The 20,232-nt window shown below is 37.9% G+C and overlaps 5 protein-coding genes across 5 annotated transcripts; 3 read left to right on the top strand and 2 right to left on the bottom strand.

Annotated features, from left to right (window-relative positions):
* Nucleotides 1-489: 489 nt before the first annotated feature.
* On the top strand, nt 490-3,296 carry EAF02_007750 (uncharacterized protein; the record flags this gene model as incomplete). The annotated part of the gene is made up of 6 exons (XM_038903798.1): nt 490-877; nt 928-1,242; nt 1,298-1,471; nt 1,521-2,133; nt 2,186-2,541; nt 2,671-3,296. 6 exons carry the CDS (start codon nt 490-492, stop codon nt 3,294-3,296), a joined length of 2,472 nt encoding a protein of 823 aa, XP_038756612.1.
* A 216-nt stretch (nt 3,297-3,512) lies between these two features.
* On the top strand, nt 3,513-5,156 carry EAF02_007749 (uncharacterized protein; the record flags this gene model as incomplete). Its single annotated transcript, XM_038903797.1, has 1 exon — nt 3,513-5,156. The coding sequence occupies one exon, from the start codon at nt 3,513-3,515 to the stop codon at nt 5,154-5,156; it is 1,644 nt and encodes a 547-aa protein (XP_038756611.1).
* A 251-nt stretch (nt 5,157-5,407) lies between these two features.
* EAF02_007748 (uncharacterized protein) lies at nt 5,408-6,429 on the bottom strand (the record flags this gene model as incomplete). The annotated part of the gene is made up of 4 exons (XM_038903796.1): nt 5,408-5,683; nt 5,740-5,864; nt 5,920-6,030; nt 6,084-6,429. The coding sequence occupies 4 exons, from the start codon at nt 6,427-6,429 to the stop codon at nt 5,408-5,410; spliced, it is 858 nt and encodes a 285-aa protein (XP_038756610.1).
* Nucleotides 6,430-7,347: 918 nt separating this feature from the next.
* On the bottom strand, nt 7,348-8,368 carry EAF02_007747 (uncharacterized protein; the record flags this gene model as incomplete). The annotated part of the gene is made up of 4 exons (XM_038903795.1): nt 7,348-7,568; nt 7,630-7,857; nt 7,912-8,034; nt 8,089-8,368. The coding sequence occupies 4 exons, from the start codon at nt 8,366-8,368 to the stop codon at nt 7,348-7,350; spliced, it is 852 nt and encodes a 283-aa protein (XP_038756609.1).
* Nucleotides 8,369-9,750: 1,382 nt separating this feature from the next.
* On the top strand, nt 9,751-10,582 carry EAF02_007746 (uncharacterized protein; the record flags this gene model as incomplete). The annotated part of the gene is made up of 2 exons (XM_038903794.1): nt 9,751-9,852; nt 9,911-10,582. 2 exons carry the CDS (start codon nt 9,751-9,753, stop codon nt 10,580-10,582), a joined length of 774 nt encoding a protein of 257 aa, XP_038756608.1.
* Nucleotides 10,583-20,232: the final 9,650 nt, after the last annotated feature.

The raw sequence follows: 20,232 nt of genomic DNA, 5'->3' as shown, positions 1-20,232 counted from the left end.
GCCGCATCTGAAAAAATTCAAACTGTGACCACAACAATCGTAAAAACTGCCAGGATAGCTATTATAGTGGCTTCGAAAACTGAGATGATTAGGGCCTGGATTATTGCGATTCATCAAATCGATAAGTAATTGTCGGGAACCCCGATTAGGTAGGTAGCGAAAGGTTTCCATGCAAGAAAATCATATTGGTTCATTTGGTTGCAGCGGTATCACCCGAAAATTCAACTTTCCCAAATTAGAACAAGAGCAATTGAAGGATCATTGGCAATGGCCCAACACTTGAGGTTAATATTCGCTACTTTTCGAGATGACCAGTGAGGCTGTTGCCACACCAATCATACATGTGCCTCAAGGCTTATATGCACCGAAAGGCTCAGGAAGCGTGCTGTAACCAGGCAACACGATGATACTTTCATTGATATTTGGGACGATATCTGCTCTTCCTTTTGGTGCATAACCCAGCATCATCAATTCCACGACTCGTCCGCAATGACAGCTCCAGTAGCAGCATCGGCCAACACTCACGACCCATGGCTCATTGCCAGGAATCGCTTTATTGAAGGACTTGATCCTGCAGAGCGGGCACTATTTAATGAGGCTACGCCAGAAAATCTTTACTACAAATCCAGCAATATCCAGAAGGCCGATCAGAAAAATAGCAAAACTCGAGCGATTTTGAAGTCTCTCGAGCCTTTGACGAAATCCATCCAAGATTATGGTGCGGCAATGGATACTTTCACCAACATTGCGCCTTTATACCTTGCTCCAATATGGGGAAGTATTCGTGTTATACTTGTCCTGGCTAGCAGCCAAGGAAAGTTCTATGATCGAATAATAGACACTTTTGCTCGCGTGGGAGATATACTTCCACGATTGCGTGAGTTTAATTCCTTAAGATATTTTTTGTGTTCTAATGCTCTAAGACAGGCGACTATCAAGCAATTTTTGACCAGGAAAAACACCCGAAATTTACGCAAGCATTGTCAGCAGCCTATCTCGACATAATTGTTCTTTGTTCAGATTTCAAAAATATATTGGCCGGGCAAAAATCTTCCTTCGTCAAGCGTATGAGATCTCCCTTGTCCACATCTCTCGGAGCGCAACTTGACAATGCTGTGCAAACATTTAGAGAACACCGTAAAGCGGTTGAGAGTGAAGCTAAGATGTGCCATTATATCGAAGCGAAGGAGTCTAGAGAACTTGAATTGAGAGAAAGAATGCGGAGCAAAGAACAAGATCGCAGTAAGTAGTATCGTAGGCTACTCCATGGTTGCTTCAAGTTCAGACTTCGTAATAGGAGACAGAGAACGAAAAATCGTCTCCCAGATGGCCACAGTTGATTGCAGCAACAAGCATTGTCGACTAAAGAAGATAAGGTATCATGGGACCGGGAGCTGGCTAGCCAGTGTGGCCGACTATAGGGATTGGAAAACCCAGAACAAATCTTCTGTCATGTCATGTTATGGTATTCGTAAGCTGCAGGTATTGCCCATAGATTGATAATTGCTAAATTCTACTAGCTGGATCCGGCAAATCGGTCTTGGTCTCGAGCCTTATAGACGGATTCAAAATGTCCTTTCCTGCCGACACTACCATTTCCTATTATTATTGTGACTATGCTGACAAGAGAACACTCTCTCCGAGTGGTCTTTTTAGTTGCATTTCTCAGAAATTGTTTCGCAGCATGGACAAAATTCCTGATGCTCTGATGAATATCCTCGAAGCTGAATATCCAGACGAGACATCATCACCCGGTCTAGATCAAACCTTCGCGTTGCTAATAAAGGCAATAGATGAGCTATCAAGTGTGGTTATTTTTATTGATGGCGTAGACGAACTACTCGAGTCCGATCGGAGGCTTACTTTTTCAATCTTGAGAAGGATCCTTAACGAGGTAACATCGCCAGTCAAATTATTTGTTTCCAGTCGCGAGGATATCACTTATCTTTTTCAAACTTCATCCGATCTCACTACTTGCAAATTGTACCTTCAAACGAAATCTATCTCTCCAGATTTTGAGGCGTATATCAGACATGCTATCAATGAGTTGTTTACGTCTGGCGACTTAGTGCTGGGTAATTTATCTCTTAAAGAGGATATTTTCAATGTTCTCAGAGATGGTGCAAAAGGAATGTAAGTGTTTTCTTCCATACTCGCTCTGCAAGTATGCTGAACTTGCTTCAAGGTTTCTTTGGGTCCAGTTTCAGCTTGAAGAGCTCTGTCGCATGGAAACGGATGCAACGACCATAAAAGCTCTACAGAATCTTCCTCGCAATCTTGAGGAGACTTATGACCGACTTCTTAGACGGATTGTCGAGATCGAAAGGCGTGAATTTGTAAAAAGGATGTTTGACTGGATTATTTGCTCATGTAGACCATTACACATGGACGAGCTTCGGGAGGCCGTCGCTTTCATTCCCGGCGATAAGGCATGGGATGCAAAAAAGATACCAAATGATCTTCGGAGATTGATCAGAGCATGTGGAAATTTTATATTGATCGATGAAGACACTAAAATGGTACAGCTTGCGCATTATACAGGTAAGAGGTTCTTTAAATCATATCATGCAACAAAGTCGAGCGAGTTTCTATAAATTCTATTTGGCTACTTGTTTTACCAGTAACCTCCATAAGGATTGAATAGTAGCTGATCTGAAGACATCCTATCAGTCGAGCAGTATATTCTCCATTCGCAAAATTCCGACTTGGCATACTTTCACACCACAAGGGAAGAGTCAAATAGAGCACTGGGTGCGACTTGTGTGACTTATTTGTCTTTCACTGATCTCGAAGCACAAGTCACAGTATACCACAATGCCATCAACCCAAATATGACGGTGTTACAGGACGCCGTTACGACCCAGTCTTTAATACCGAGGGCATCACAGTCATCGAATCTTCCGGCCAAAGCCACCAAAGCCGCTTTAATTTTTCGAAATTTCCACAGAAACAGTCAAAGTAATGTTGACTATTCTAGACATATACCAAAACATGGAACGGCCAATCAGCAGATTCTCGACAAGTATCGGTTGATCGCTTATCTGAAAGAAAATTGGCTTTCACACACTAAAGACTTTACAGAGGAGAGTTGGAGGATAGGTGCATTGTTCCAAAATCTACTCTTCAAGAAACAACTCACCTTTTCTTTCATACCCTGGAAGAAGTTTTCGTTTGGGGATTGCGCCAGGATTGCGCCTCTGTGTTGGGCCCTGGCTGAAAACCACCTACCACTATTGAAGGAAGTCCTAGCAAATGATCATAAGACTCCTTATTACATTACTGAGGCATGTTTATAATTCTGGAATACCATAGGATATCGCAAAGCGAACGGAAGCCGAGAACAAATCGACGTATCAAGCCAAAGTCTCAAGGTATTGGAAAATCGTTCCCTTGAATACGTATCATCAAAAACGGACTGTCTTTTCTGGCTGTATAGCCAGATGATGATTGCCTGTCGAAAAGGAAATAGCGAAGCCTTGAAAATATGCGTGCAGCTCATTATTGAGACGAACATGCCAGCTTTACCAGACCTTGGTCTCCGGTTCAACCAAATGCCGACACTGAAGTCTCTTGTATTGGCTCATCTTCACCTTGAAGCATCTGTTCATGGCCATTTGTATTTATTGCAGAAGTTTCAGGCAGCTGATCTCTTGCCTTTATGGGTTGCTTATGAATACGAAGGATTTTATTTCAACTCATTGGAACGAGTAATAACGCTTCCGTACGATGAAATAACCGACTACCTAATTACCAGAGACTATCCAGTGTCAAATAGAGCTAAGCTCAATGCTCTAAAAACCCAAAACATAAAAGCTATTGTCAAGTCCGGGGACTTTACGGCACTGGAGCGTCTTGTGAAATTTTTAAGAAAACACAACGACAATCTTGATGTACTTAATAGCGAACCCTCATGGTTTAGAACACAAGATGAGATACATAGGCACGAAATCTGGAGATACAAACTCGATGCGATCAAAACCGCAGCGTCTCTCGGTCTCTGTAACTCCCTTCATATATTGCTCAGTTGGGAGCCGCTAAACTCCGACACTGATTTCTTTGCTGAAAGGCACGGGGCTTTTCTGACGGCCATAGCTTGTTCACGCCTGGAAATCATAAAGTATTTGCTTTTGGTTGATCACTACAAAGACCAGCGATACTGGCTCCAGTCAGCACCACCTAAAATGTACGGTTTGACGCAAGACTTCCAGCATATGTGTCTCGTGGAGTACGCTGTTGAAAATAGAGAGATCTCCGAAAGATTCAAAGCCTTTGTGCTAAACGCAGTTAGTTCTGCTGAGGATTCTGGTCCAGCCTCACGCATGAGTAGCTCGGAAAAATCCGATGGGTCTTTGATACATGCAATCGCCGAAGGCAAAACCGAGGCGGTCATTCGCCTCGGCGGCCGCAAGCATTTTGACAGCAGATACTGGGCTCGAAACCTGCCAAAATTACCTCTTGTAATTGATGACTATCTTTGGCCAGATCTCCAGAGCGATCCAAGGCACAAGCAAGCCGCTCCATTGGTATGGGCTGTTATCTATAATCGCCCCCAAGTGGTCGAAGCCCTCTTATTGCAAGGAATCCCACGCAAGGGTCTCAACACGATTGAAGTTGCTGCAACATGTGCTGTCTTAATAGATTCTGTAGAGATATATTCGCTACTAGAGGAAGTTCTAATTTCTGATTACGACCCGACGATGGTTGCATGGGGATGTAAATCGAATTTCTTTGCCGAAGGCGATCTAATCGATCGAGCTTTAGCACGGGGCAAGTATCATCAGTCGAATTCTAATTCCAAAGTTGCGCGCTATATAGATTCCTGGGTTCTTTGGCATTGGGGAGGCAAGACTCCAGACTCCACAGAAATATTACGGGAACATCTCAAGAGAGCAACACCTGCAGAGAGAAACGAAGTTCCAATCGAAAACTGTTTTGAATTGCCAGCATCCAATGAAGTCACGAGCATGCTTCCAAGCTATGGAATGCATTACCTTCCAGAATCCGGCTCCTTTCGCTTTAGGAATATCTGCTTTTATATGGAGGGCCTGTACGCATCTGCACGTTATCCAGCACAGCAACTCAGTTTCCAAGACAAATCAGACTACACCCACACGTCCGATGGCGTTTCCATCATGTCTGAATGTTCAGGCAATTAGCCCATCATTTCTTATTCAAGTAGTGTGGTAAGTTTTATCCCGGTTCTGATATTGAAGCTCATAACTTTATTGACATGACTCAATCCATTGTTTCAGGAGGCTTCAAAGTTCTATTCAATGCCAATCAACTTAGGGTAACGGATGACTCCATTTGAATACATAAGAGCACATGTCAGCAAATGAATAGTTTTCATCTAGCCGTGGATAATGTTTTCTGTCCGAAACTTTCTACATACAGCTTCATCCCGATCTCAAGGCCCAACAATACTCTGGATATCATCCACCCTCCTCTCTTCAATCCATTCAATAGCCTCCTTCCGATTCCTACAAACATGTGCCTGTCCCTCCCCTGTAGCATCAAGAACACTTTCACTCCCCTCCAACGTCATATCTGCCATACATAGTATCTGATTGCGCAAATATTCGAAACAATGCGAGGCATGCATATCATTTCGAGCACCATCGAATCCAAAAGTTTGACCGGAAGAGAGAACCAGTTGATGATAGGTATCTACTGTATAGTAGAGCTGTTATGGTGGTCAATGAAGAGTTTCATGAGAAGATGAAAAAGAAGACAACATACGCAATGTAAGGCATGGGTCCAAGATGCTTCGTATATGGGACCGGAACGAATGGGGTCGTCGACGATAGGTTTACCTAACATGGGATGTTGTTCGTAATCGGGGATTTTGACAGTTCCACTACCCACTGTTCAAAGTCAGTGTTATTCTTAACCCTCTTCTTTGTTCCTTTTGTCACTCACATGGCATTAACATATCCCAGTTATGACGAATTTGCATTCGATCATCATTACTTGTCATATTTGGGAAGAAAGATGATTCTTCCCCTTTAAGGAGTGTCCACTTATGAGATTCTATATGAAAGAATTAGCATCATCCTTTTCGCAAGAATACCAGACGAACTTACGAGGAATATAAAGCCCATTAATATCGCCGCCAGTTTCTGTATCAGCTGGTACCCAGCCCTCCTCATCCATCTCGCTCTTTTTTCCATGCCTCAATAATAAATATACAATCAAGCTCTGCATTACGATAACAACACCCCATCTTGCCCACATAAAACCATTATTCAATTTCCTACACGATTTTTTGTCTTTGAACATCTTACGGAAACGCGAAGGGGAAGAAGTTTTCGAGGTCGTGTATTTTTCATGTGATCCGAGGGTAGTGTCGGAGTCATTTTCAAGATCAATGTCTTTGATGTCCATCCCAGAAATGGGTTGGTAAATACTGGCGGATTCTTTTGGAGACATTTCTTTTTTTTCTTTTTGGAGTGTTTGGTTTGGGATTAGTTTGTCTCGAAAGAGATAGAGATATGGGACGAAGGAAAAGAAATTGAGAACCAGCTCTGTGACAAAATTAAAGGATAACAAAGTTTACACTCGAAGCAAATATGGAATTGAAGAAAATTGGCAGAAAGAAACCCAAGAACCAGTTCTTGTTGTGCGTAAGAGAAGTAATGGAAAAAGTAACGACGATAGTGTAGTACAATAGGATGAGCTTCACGAGATCAAACGATAAAACCACACCATTAAGCATTCCATAAATTTGTCATTATCTTGATTCGTACTTCTTTCCCTCTCCACTCATAACCTCCAGTTTCACAAAGTATACCAATCGATAATCTTCTTTCCAACGTTCCATATCACCGCGTTTTCGACAGCGCTTCCATCCTGGCATCATACAAGACTACGTCTTACAGCATGAAGTAATAACGACATGATACAAAACATCGGCACGACTTGCCTTCACGATTCTCTTCTTTTTCCCGACTATAGTTCTTATTTTGGCCATTGTGTTGAAAATAAACAATTAGATAGTATTTTTAGTCTTGATCTGATGTAAAACATCGACTTCTAAAACATGACTTGTCGGGGAATCCCTGCGTGGACAACTACCGATCCAGGGGTAAAATAAGCGGGGTAGGAGTTTGATATTCGACATGGTGGGGGAAGCGATGGAAGCATTGTGGTTGATTTTGATATCTTCACTGTTCAACTATCGCTGAGCACCTGAGCATTGAAATTGTTATCAAAATTATTCGGACGTTCAGAGGGTCGGTAATCAGGAGCCAAGTAGGAAACACTTCAGGCCTGAATTGAGTGCTTCAAATGTAGCTGCAGTATTAAATATCTATTGTGTAATTCTTATGTATGCAAAATTTCGAATATCTATGACGTAGAACCATTGGTATCCGTGCTGTTATCATGTGTTTCCATGATTCCTACCGAATTATCCATGGCCCAGTCTACAATAGCATCAAAATTTCTACAAACATGCCAAGAGTTGAGTTCTGGCCAAGGAAGAGGATCATCTTCTACCTTGTAAAGTGTGAAGACTCCAACGTCTGCATTGCATTGCACATTCATGCGTAGAATCTCTAGACAATGATCTGAAAGTTGGTTGTTAGAACTGCTCGTGAATGAAGGGGTAAGTAAGCGAGGAGTAATTACCGGTGTGCATTTGAAGGCCCTTTTGTCCTCCCTTGAACTCTCCACTGATGTCTTCGTACCAGTCTCTGTATGTGACTTGTCGGAGAAGATTTATACAATGTAGTTGATGAAAAACTTCTAGGCCGACTCGGTAACCTTCGACTCCGGTCTTTGGATCCTTGACTTTCAGATGTGTGTTAGGCATCCCGATTTTGTCGAGTTGATCTGGTAAAATCATTTGATCGCCAACTATTTGCATGTCAATTTAGCGAATTGATATTGAGGGCGGATGAGTAAACCTACCATCATATGAAATAGCACTCCATGCCTTGTCAACGTTTGGTCCGTAGCCCACATACAGTGACCCAGTTCCCATGGTGTTATTGAATTTAACTTTTTGATACTCGACTGCTTTTGCAGCGGGAGCTGATCATTTAAATTAGTCCATGAATCTTCCGTTCATCGTGAAAGAATACTTACACCATGCCGAGTACTCCTTCACGTGTTTGAGCGTTGTTATCCTGGTACAATATGCCGATATGAATAACCCAAATGAAAATGAAAGCAGTACAGCATGTACCAACCACATCCATCGGTTATCGTACGTATGTCTAGGCAATGGCATAGATTCCACATCCTGAGCCTTTCCATCATACTCCGAGTCTAACAACGTTGAATTCAAGCTGTCAGTAGATCTTCGAACGAGAGATACATCGATGAACTGTTCATCGTTATCAACTCGATGGTATTCAGCCGACATTTTTGAAAGTCTCTTCGTTGACGAAATTCGGATTGTATTTGAACAGTCAAACAATTGGAAAAAAATCAGAAAAAATTATACAGAGAATAGCTTAACCAGAAGCAAATTCAAAAATAATAAGGGAAGAAAAAGACCACGGCCAGCGATGAGGAGAGGAAGGGAAAACGAAAACAATTGTAAGATCTTACAAACCTTCAAAAACTTCAGATGACAATAAGAAATATCCATGAGGGTAATAGTTCATCATTGTTATTGCATTGGGCTGATTACAACCGTTGAATTAATCTGCCACGATATCCAATACAGCAGATGTCTCATCTGAACATAAAAACCCTTCCTCTGATGTTTGAGAATTGTGACAGTTGAAAGAATTGGAAGCATGGAAATGGCCAGAGCCCCGGGTATTTTAGGCTATTCTAGCTGGGTGAAACTCAGGATAGGCCCACGTTTTATGTAAGCGGATACTCCATCCCAGCAAAAAATCATCAACGACTAAAAACAAAAATCGATGTCGTTGGTATAATATTATCAGCTTGATGCATTCAATATATCAGTGTCTACCTATTTGGGTGTATGTGGATCTTATTTACGATTTTGTTGTTGATTTATACATCAATATATCAGAAATTCGGTTGGCTCCACTTAGAAGTCTAAATCAGCCCTGAGAATGCTTGTTGCTTTCACAGTATCTGGGAACCTATTTTTCTCATTCGAATCTTTACAAGGCTTCTTAGTTACATCTGAAAAGTTTGATATTCTAAGATCCAAAGACAGTGTGATTGTTAGCTAGGCTATACTTTCCTCTCATTTACTAGATGTTGATTAATGCCGCAACATATTGCAACAACCGTCTGAACTTTCTGAACTTGGTCGGCGGTTATCAATCCTCCGCATTTACTTCAGATGAGACTATCGTTTGACAATGTATGGGTACTTAGTCTTAAAATATCTATTATTGATCTATCTCAAGCAATACAATGGTGCAAGTCAACCTCATCATTTACCAATCACAATGAGTTTACTGCAGCTTTGTATACGAAATCGACTGCGACTATCATTCACATTTCGTCTCGAGTACCCTAGAAGCGAGAGCAACATGTACCAGCATACTGGATTTGGTCCCAAGTCGGGATACCATCTGAAGAAATGTATGACAATATACACCCCTATCTCGCTGTTTGGCATTGTTCTTGTATATGTATAAAGTCGCTCTAATTCTCTCAAGCCTTCTCCATTCTCACATCACTTCTCACGCCATCTTCTGAGCTTCCATTCTTACCTCTCTTCTTTACATTCTTTCATTCGCTCACTGCCGGCCAGTACCCCTGTTAGATTTTTAACTTTATTCTTCTTTATTTCAGATACACTCCACTTCGATCATCATGCATACTCCATCCATCAATATTTTGCTCGCCGTCGGCCTTCTCTTCTCTACCCCATTCACATCGGCTCTTACTATCCCTTCCATCGATAAGAAGTCCATTGTAAGTCATACCCTTCACATACATTTAGATGCATGAGACCGTCACTAACAAATAATAGGCTGGTACGGGCATAGAATCCATCGAGACTCGTGAAATTCCTGGTCTCATCAATCGTCATCACACCGAAGCCCAGATCGCCGCTAAGGAGGCAAATGTAAAAGGAAAAGGACAGCGCGATGTTTTGGAGAGAGAAGCACATCACACTGAAGCACAGATTGCTGCTAAGGAAGCCAACGCCGGGAAAAAGAATGGACGCGACGTTGAAACCAGACACCACACTGAAGCACAAATCGCAGCGAAGAAAGGAAAAGCTTCCAAAGGTCAACGTGATGTAGAAGAGAGGGAACCTCACCACACAGAGGCACAAATTGCTGCCAAAAAAGCGAAGGCCGGGAAGAAGAATGGTCGCGACGTTGTAACCAGACATCATACCGAAGCACAAATCGCCGCCAAAGAAGCCAAAGCTAAAGCCAAGAACCAGCGCGACGTCGAGCAACGTGAAGCTCATCACACCGAGGCTCAAATTGCTGCTAAGAAGGGCAAAGCTTCTAAGAATCAACGCAATGTGGAACAACGTGAAGCCCATCACACTGAGGCCCAAATCGCTGCTAAGAAGGCCAAAGCTTCTAAGAATCAGCGCGACGCTACTATCGAAGAGCGCGAGCCTCATCACACCGAAGCACAGATTGCTGCTAAGCAAGCCAAAGCTGGTAAATCCAAGGGACAATAGATTTGGCTGGATTACTGGATATCATTGGACTGTGTTGAATGGTTAGATAGACGGACATCTGAGAGATTGTCTTGTATCTCATTTCAGGTGTACATGAACGGGTGTTTCGGAAAGACGGGGTATTAGTGTCGTTATATAATCATAAAGAAGCATTCAATGGGATGAATCAATAAACCTGTCTATATGCGAACCTACATTTCTAGAGATTCCCCTTCTTTTGCACCAGCAATAAAAGAAAGTCAAATCAGGATCATTTTGAGATGAACTATATTCTTTAAAACAGCGATAACTACATGAAAATCACGGAGTTTCCTGACACTTCAAAAAGCTGCCATAATACTGACAGCTATTCTTCGTTCCTTCCCAATTTAAATAGAACTCTCATGATTCGTAAAACAGTAGAAGAGGATAGACTAATATCTTCATGTGGGAAGTAGGTATACTTGTGTTGCTGTGGGAACAAGTTTTAAAAGGAATAAGTCGAAATTTCTGAGATACGGTATTCTCATGGTGCTGAGCAATCAGTGTCATCTGGTGTCCCTTTGATAGTCAGAAAATACCCAGATACTTATAGTACTAGTCAACTGCTATCAGCCGAAACCCAATTTCACACCAAAAATCGGCATTTCGCTATATTTTTAAATATAAAAATCTCTATAAATAATAATTTGAATTTAATGAAATTTTGATTTTATAAAGTTTATATAATGATAATTGATATTTTCAATATTTCAAAAGTTTAAGAAATTTCTAATATTAAAATTTATAAGATTGAATTAAAATATGAAAAAGTTATTTGATTTTCGCTTATTTTACTAGTAAATCTAATCATTTTGAAAATACTCTGACTTTCAATCTATATAATAGAATCAATAAAAATCTAAAAAATAATTGATCTGATTTTTATCAAATTGTTATTAAATATAAATTGACAAATAATAATAAAAAGTTATATTATATTAATAATAATAAGAAAATTTATGATTATAAATGATGAGTTTTGGTATGAAAACGTGTTTCGGCTAATAGCAGTTAGCACTTGCTGTAGGTAACAATAGAAGACGTCGAAATCATGTTACGCGAGAAAAACAAATTACATTCAATAAATATCTAGCATCTACTCTAATATCTATTTAAATCCAAACGCCCGAACACCTAGACACCACGACTCCATATCTACCCAATCAAAGTCTTCAAATCCCCAAAGTCGATATTTCCAGATAGAAAGCGTCTCGAATTCCAGTCTTGAGCTCTTCACGCAATCTTTGAGATATAACAAGAAACATGAGTGAATCCAGCCCGAAATCAGCCACGTTTGCATCATCAGTCAGCACTCGAATATCAACGGCCAACTCCTCAGCTATGATTTCTTTAGCACGGATGTAAGATCCTGAAGCTTCTGTTTTCGGAGGCGATGATTCATATTTGCTTTCTTTTTCGTGGACGCTCCGTGTCGGTGAAGGGGGAGTTAAGAGACCAGTGACGATCTTGGAGTCACCCACAAATGGTGATTGTTGGGATGATTGCGACTTGGAGTTAGTGGCACCTGAACCCAACGAAGCGAGAGAGAGGGCGACTTGAGAGGCATCCAAGGCATGAGATGTAGCCTTGAGGGGAGGAGAGCGGAATTTATAAAATAAGTCGGGTACCCTACTTTCGGGCCACCCCTGTTTTGGGCCACCCTTTCACATCAAAAATCACTTTTTAGACCTATTAATATCTCCATTAACATATAATATAATTTGATGAAAATTTGTACATATATAATTTAGATCGATTCAAGCTTATTCTGAAATTTTTAGATTTTTAAGATTTTTCTGTATTGAGATCTAGAGCTTCAAAATATCGATTTTTAAATTTGTATGGGAATCACATACAAATTTGAAACTTTTATAAAATCTTTAATAACTTTCTAATAAAAATTGCTAAAAGAAACTATAAAATTTTATTATAAATTTATAGTATGTTTAATATAAGAGATTCAGAAAAAATAGAAAATTTCTTATAAATAAATATTTATAGAATACAAAAGAACCAAGGAAAGATTTTGTTAGAAAAACCATTAATCTTTATTGTATTTGAAGCAGAATATCACTTTCTATTTTCTTTTTACACATGGGTGCGATTTCCTATTATCAGCAGATCATCTACATACAGTACATAGGGATCATCACATGAGCTCATAACAACCATATCTACGGATATCCCGAAATCCACACACAACAAATTTCGAAGGAAACTTTTTCTTCGAAATACGACCCTTTCGCGATTGATTTAGATTATAGTTATTAAACCAAATTGATTACAACTGCCCCCAAGTGATTCTAACTAGTAATTGTTATGATACTGTTATCAGCATTCTAAACACGAAACTCACACAAAAATTCGCATAAAATTTTCACTCCAAACCTCCAAAATAAGAATATAACTCCCAATATGGATTGTTTCAATAATCTATCAATACTTCGGGATACAGCTATAATAAAGGCTTCAAAAGAAGCCTTTATCATACTAAACACTTATCCTATTGTTGTCCTAGGTACCCCAATACCTTCAAGCCCTCCCCCACCTTCAGAAAACCCTTAATTCGAAATCTCTAGCCCTATTCTATTAATCAATCAGCCAATCAGTTCTAGAAAAAGAGTTGAAGAGTTCAATCTACTTAATAACCCCTTCATTATTCAAGATATAATCAATACTATTTATATATTCAATCAGAATAAGAAACGGTGCTCTATAATACCCTTTAGCAATCAGAACAAACAATCTAGAATACAAAACAAGGCAATTACATCAAAGGAAGCGATTCTAAAAGCAAGAGATCTTATAGTATTAGCCTCAACTCTTTCTCAATCACGTGATGAGCAATCGAAGCTATTAGATCTTTTAGAGATTTTTAGAAAATACACCAAAAAAGGAAAGCTTACTATAGCCTTCAATATTATCGTATTCCAAATCACTTATCTCGAATCAATTATACAGAAAATCGAATCCTAAGCTAAAACACTAGCCAAAAACCCAATCCCAATTACTATAATACCAACTAAATCAACTTTTGCAATTATAGTAAAAGAAGGAGAATGGAATCTAATCAGTAAAGAAAAAGCTATTAAGCCTACTCCAATAGACAAAAAGATTGAAATCATTCAAAAACACCTAATCCTGATCAAACCAGAGATTACAAATATTACCTCCTTCTCACCTATATCAATACAAAACCAAATAAACAAAGCATTTCAGAAAACTAGAATCAAAGGCCCAGTTATAATAGTAGTAACCTTATCTCTGAATAGTAATATAATAATTACTATAAATACTCCTTTTATATCACAACTTTTGATAGAAAAGAAGGCAATCTGGAACAATCTTATTGTCACGAGAGAATATGCCTATATAAACCCAATTAGCTTAATGCTATTGGTGATATCACTTTTAGCGTGATACTTATTAAATTCAAAAGAATTCAAAAGGATCAAGAATAGCATAAAGTTATTATCCACAAAATCCTAATAAGAGAATTCTCAGAATCAAAAGGAATAGATTTCATTTTAAAGGAAATCAAAACCTTCAACTCGGATTTCAAGCCTATAGAAACCCCTTTTTGGCTTACATTATTATCAAAAAGAGTTTATCAATGGGAAGGAGCTATAGTAATTGCTTTTGTAATAAAATCAAAAGCAAAGCTAGCTATTCGGAAACGACTATATATTGCTGACATTAATATAAGAATAGAAAAGTTCTATAAATCCAAATCAACTATATAATGCCTAAAATGTCAAGGATTTGAATATCAGGATATACATTGTAAAAAGAATCTCTCCTATGGACTCTGTGGGGGTAAATATATAATATCAGTATACTTATATATAATATATAATATCAAAGGAAAATTCTATCAATATCTCATTACTCAATACTCGAACTGTCAAGAAAATCATATAGCAAATTCAAAAACCTATGAAATCTATTAAGTAATTTAATAAAAGACAAATAATATTAATATATTATTATTATTATTATTATTATTATTAGTAATTTTCAACCGGGCCGTATAGGCGAGCCTCCCAGGGGGCATTACAGTTGGGCTAACTGCGGGATAATCTCTAATTTACATGATCCCCCTTTCCTAAAAATGAGGTCTCAATACCCTCAATAACCTCCAAGCAATAGCTAGCGTGCTTACGCTTTTGTCTCCGATCCTCTGAACGCCTCCATGCACGTTTTCCGATCTTTTATATAATGTTTTGATTGAAAGCTACTTTATTCTATAAGAATAGCTTTTGTATATATTCTAGTGTAGCACAGAGTATTGCATATATCGATTTTGTTCTTTATAACCTTACTATATCGATTGCCTCCTATTCTATATTTGTGTTCACCCGGATCGGTTAATTCATTTCTATTTTCTCTTTCTATTCTTCTGATAGCATTCTAGAGTATATACTCCTATAGAAATCTGTTATAACAATAAATTCAGCGAACTTAACTGATATATACATTAGCTATTTCAGTAGTCATTCTTGAGCCGCCCGATTGCAAGATGAGTATTTGGATCTGATATCTGGGGACCAGGTTTCGTAGGTTGCAAGGACTTTGCAGTAATACACGATATACTTGGGGGATTTGTATATGCCACATAAACAATGGATCGTTGCTTCCTCGTATTTAAATTGTTGGTGATAGTTTTCGAAATCGTTGTGTGCTGAGCGAATCGCTAGTATACGGTGGAGAGTAGCTCGTGAGAATTCTAGTTTATTAGGGCATTTGTTTGTACTCCTTGGATTCCATTCTGATACTGTTTGGAGAGCATTGATTTCTGTTTGATTCATCATGTCTGTGCTGCCAATTCTATAGCAGTTTTGCTATAAAGCGGATACCGCTTGCTATAGATCGATTCGCATACCCTGAGGCTGATTTTCTTATCTCTTTATCAGCGAATGCATTTGCACGCTTATTCCCTTCAATCCCTATATGGCCTAACAAACCATTTAATCTGAATCGAGTGCATTTGCATCAGTTTGTGACATTTGAGGAAAGCCCACTGCGATATAATAAAGGCTGTGCCTCTCATTCCCCATATCACCGATATGCTATCGATACATATACAGATTTCCATTTATTTATGCCGATAATATTTCTGATCGCTGCTTAAAGGCCTCGGTATGCCCCGATTGCTTCCGCGTCGAATACATGAGAGTTGTAATGCAATCCACTGTTTCCTTTGTATACTACCATCTGTCCTCTATATACGACATATCTATATCCTACTCGCTTACCATCCTTATCGATCTGTTTCGATTCATCAGAGAATATGGTGATCTGATTGTGTATACGCTTGTTCCACCATTCCTGAAACTACTCTGCTGCTATTTCTTTTGTAAAGCCTCTAGTAAGATCTGTTCGATACCCTGGTGTGTAGTAAGGCCCTACTAAAGTCGTCTTCTTGATTCGGGGAAGGCACTGGCTGATCACCTGGACCTTTGTTTTGGCTGGCTGTAATTGGCCTTTCCTACTGCTGAAGGAGTAGATAGTTTTTTATCCCTCGATGATAAAGAGGGTGTTTTGGATCAATAGTTTGGGCACAGAGGGCTGCTCTTCATTTTATTTGTTCTAGTGCTACTTCTGCTGGTGGGAGAGTGCTGTCCCTTATTATTATTGTATTCGGGGTTTGTTCGCCAGACTAGGGAGAACTCCTTTGATTGCTATTCGTAGAATCTTGTTGATAGTTAGAATCGCTTCTTTTAATCGGGCGTTTACTACTACTAGTGTTCTGTCTCAATGCTATCCAGTGTTTTTGTTTGTTCCTGTGTACTATATCTTTACCCCATAGAATAGGACTAGATATAAGCAAGTGATCACTACTTTCTGTAAGAATACTGCTAGGGTCTGTTTATGATCCAGATTAGCCCTTAGATATAATAAGCCAATTTCCAGCCTTTGACTGTTCGCGTTTTGATATACTATTTGAATATGAGCTTGCAATCAAACCTATACGCTTAGCTATTATAGAGCCGATTCTGGTGTGATTAAAGAGATGGTACAATCGCGATTTATTTCACATATCGGGTTAATGAAATGCTTATGCCGTATTTATATAAATCATCTCCATCTTTTTGGGGTATAAAAGATTATTTTATTTCTAGCTTTTTAGCGGAATATACTTTTCACATCTCTTGCTAGTATTGTGATGGTTTTGTTGAATACTTACTGATAATCAGTATAGATAGATATCATCTGTATACTCAAATCGGAATTTAGAATCTTGCTGGAATAGCTTTGCAAGATAAAGTATGTACAAAATTGGCGAGAGGGGTAAGCCTTGTAGAATACTGTATTTCATTATACTGTAACTAGTTATTGCTTTATTAAATCTAATTCTGAATTGTTTTTAGATTAAAAAAAAATCGATCAGAGCAATCAGATTTTATAGGAACCTTTATCCCCCTTATTTGTTTCAGGAGTCTATTTTTTAAGTAGAGTATTGAACACTCCTTATACATTTAGTGTAACTATTATAATCTTATAGCCTTTGTTGAGCACTATTTCTGCATTATGAATAAACAATACTACTAAGTCTATAGCCAATCATTTCGAAAAAGCACCGCAATATTGTAAACTGAGTATTTCTTGTATTAGGGTTATTTATGCTAAACATCTTGCTATAATCCTTTCCAGGCTTTTTTCAATATAAAAGAGAAGGCGATAGGCCACTATGATCATAGGGATGTTCGATTTATCTTCCCCACTTTTGGTAGTATAACTATCTCTGCTTGTTTTTATACTGTAGAGAAATGATTGAACTATAGATATTTGTTGAAAATGATATGTAGAACTAGGCCTATTTCCGTTCAGATAGTTTTCAGTAATCTCATTGTAATCCAGTCTGTCCCCGGGAATATATTCGAGACCCCTATAGTATTATATTCTATTTCCTTTATAAAGATAGGCTTTCCCCAGAATAGTTTTTCCCCACTTTAATCATATTCGGAGTCTGGGAGATTGTCAATAGCTTTGAAGTATTACAGAATCTCCGAGTGTAGCAGCTTGGCCTTTTCTTTATCTAATATAGCAATGCGTTTGCTTATTATAATCAGTGAAGAATAGTATATAAAGCTTAGGTTATATTATCCGATTACTCTATATAGATCTCAATCTGATTTTATCTCATTAAGGAATTTCCTCTAATATCCTTTTTTGGCCTGTTGTATACACAATAAGAATACTCTGTATTCTATAAAGTAATTGCTATTGGTTATACAGCTCTGGAGATATACATCTCAAGCGATTGTACAATCGGGTGTTCATTAGGGGGCCGATTTTCCTGTTTTCCGATTCGGTTTTCCTGTTATTCTGATTGCCTATTGTAATATCTTCTGTATGTTTTCGATGGTTCGATTTAGGGTTATGCTTGTGATTGCTATTTATGCCTTTTATTTGATTCTTATTATATTAGCTGATATCATTCTTTGAATAGAGGTAGGTCTTTCTCCCTGATGTGATATACATATTAGGATCTTGGGTATTGAGTTTGCTTTTTATATAATAGTAAGGAGGGTATTATGATTAGATCTGTAATGTATATCAGCCTTTATTTCTATATATATTTCTGGGATATTGGAAAAGATTAGATCGATCACATATCCTGCTCTATATATCGCTTAACCTAGGATATTTGTAAACTTAAAGTCTCTATCACTAAACCATTCCGCAAGCCAATTACTACCATACATTATATTCACATCTAGCTCGAATAATATATAGTAAGCATTGAAGTCTCCCCTAATAATCGTGTCCCCAGTTAATATTAGATCAAGGATTATCTCCAGGACTCTTGAGATATTTGGTTTCCTATATAGATTTAATAGTTTAATTCTGTTTATAGAAAGCTATATATAATTTCTATACTCCTCTTCTGCTAATTGTAGTATTTGTAATCTAGTCTCAATTCTGATATATATTATTATTCATAGGTATCCCTGCCTTTTCTCACATATTCCGTTTTTTCTCCAAGAGGTTATTGGGGATAGGTATTAGTATTTGTTATATATTTGAATGTGTATATTAGATACTCAGGGCTTTTGTATACATATTACATTAATCTTTTCCTCAAATGCTCACTATAATACTACTGTATACAATGTAAGGCTTTTCTATATGTTTATTTAGGTAATAGATAGTGGATTCGATTTATTTATATAGATCTTCCATTATTATATTATATCCCCCAATTATAGCCTAATTACTCAAAGCTTCAAGATTGAGATTCTTATTAATCTTTACTGCTCTATTACAGATGATATATTGACCTTACACATCCCACTCTTTATCTATTAAGCTCTTCGAGATATCATTTGCTTGCTCTCTTCCAGTATTGCTTTTCGAGTTGCTGCTATCTTTATATTGGGAGACTATATCTATTTTAGATTTCCTTTTCCTTCCTTATACTATTATTAGTATTTGAACTGTTATTACTAATACTAAAGTAATAATAATACTGATCTCCCCTACTTATTGAATAATCTGGATCTGCTTTTGATCCGGGTACACTATCTTGCTGTTTACCTGCTAGGGCTTGATAGAGCAATTATTATAATCCACTGGGAAAGGTTCACAATATTCTGTACATTATATTGAATAATTACAATCCCCAATTGGCTTATAAATAAATAGCAGGTATATGTATTTTCTGTATATCGCTTTTCTTTTGTATTTCCAGTTTTTATAATATTGCTAACACCCTAGATTGTATCTTTCCAAGGCTTGTTTTTTATTTGCTAAGAATATTCAGATTTCGTTAAATAAATTACAACAAAATAACTACTCCTGAAAGAATAATATCCAGATAATTCGATTTTACTTATCTACTCCAAACTTGGATTTCGTTATTTGTATTAGACATAGTCCCATCTAATACTAGATTTCTTTTCTTATTTGTTTTTCCCCAATCTCTGTAAGCATTCCCAGAAGATCGATAATGATTATTGGGACCCCTAGTGCTATATATATATATTATAGCTCACTAATCACAAGATCTATAGCTTTAATAGCTGCTATAGTCTATTACTTATTCACAAGAAGAATTATACAGGCTTCTAGGGAAGCTATAACTGCCCACCTAATTCGAATGAATATTACTATCACAATAACTCTAGCCTTTAGAGTAGCAATCTTTGGAACTGCTTTTATTAATATCTATCTGATTCCCCATAAGAACGACTTCATTTTGATTTGTTTGTTGAGTTGGAGGAAAAGTCTTTTGTTTGTATATTCTAATCTCAATACTTCATTGATCATTTATTTGAGCCTATTTGTAGCCTCTATTTTCACAATTGAGCTAAAGGAAGTAGTGGTCACAATTTTAAGAGTTCGAAGCATCCCCGTATACATTTGTATAATTGGCTTTATACTTTCTATTGCTAGCTTCAAGTTGAAAATTCCTTTTATACCATTTGTAATAACTATTAGTACTCTACATATTAGTTCTCCTGTTAATCGGCTCAGATCCTGTTCTGCAAATTGCATTGCGAATTGTACGAGGATCGTTTCGAAGCTGGTAAGTACTAGAGCCTTGTTTGCAGTATGCTTCCGTTATATATCGATTTTCTTTTGAATAACTATCTTTACAATTATTCAATAATATTCTGGTCACT

This window comes from Botrytis sinoallii, assembly GCF_014898435.1.
Source record: "Botrytis sinoallii strain Bc 23 chromosome Unknown BSIN_013, whole genome shotgun sequence".
Taxonomy (NCBI): Eukaryota; Fungi; Ascomycota; class Leotiomycetes; order Helotiales; family Sclerotiniaceae; genus Botrytis; species Botrytis sinoallii.
This window is presented reverse-complemented; position numbering and strand designations above follow the sequence as displayed.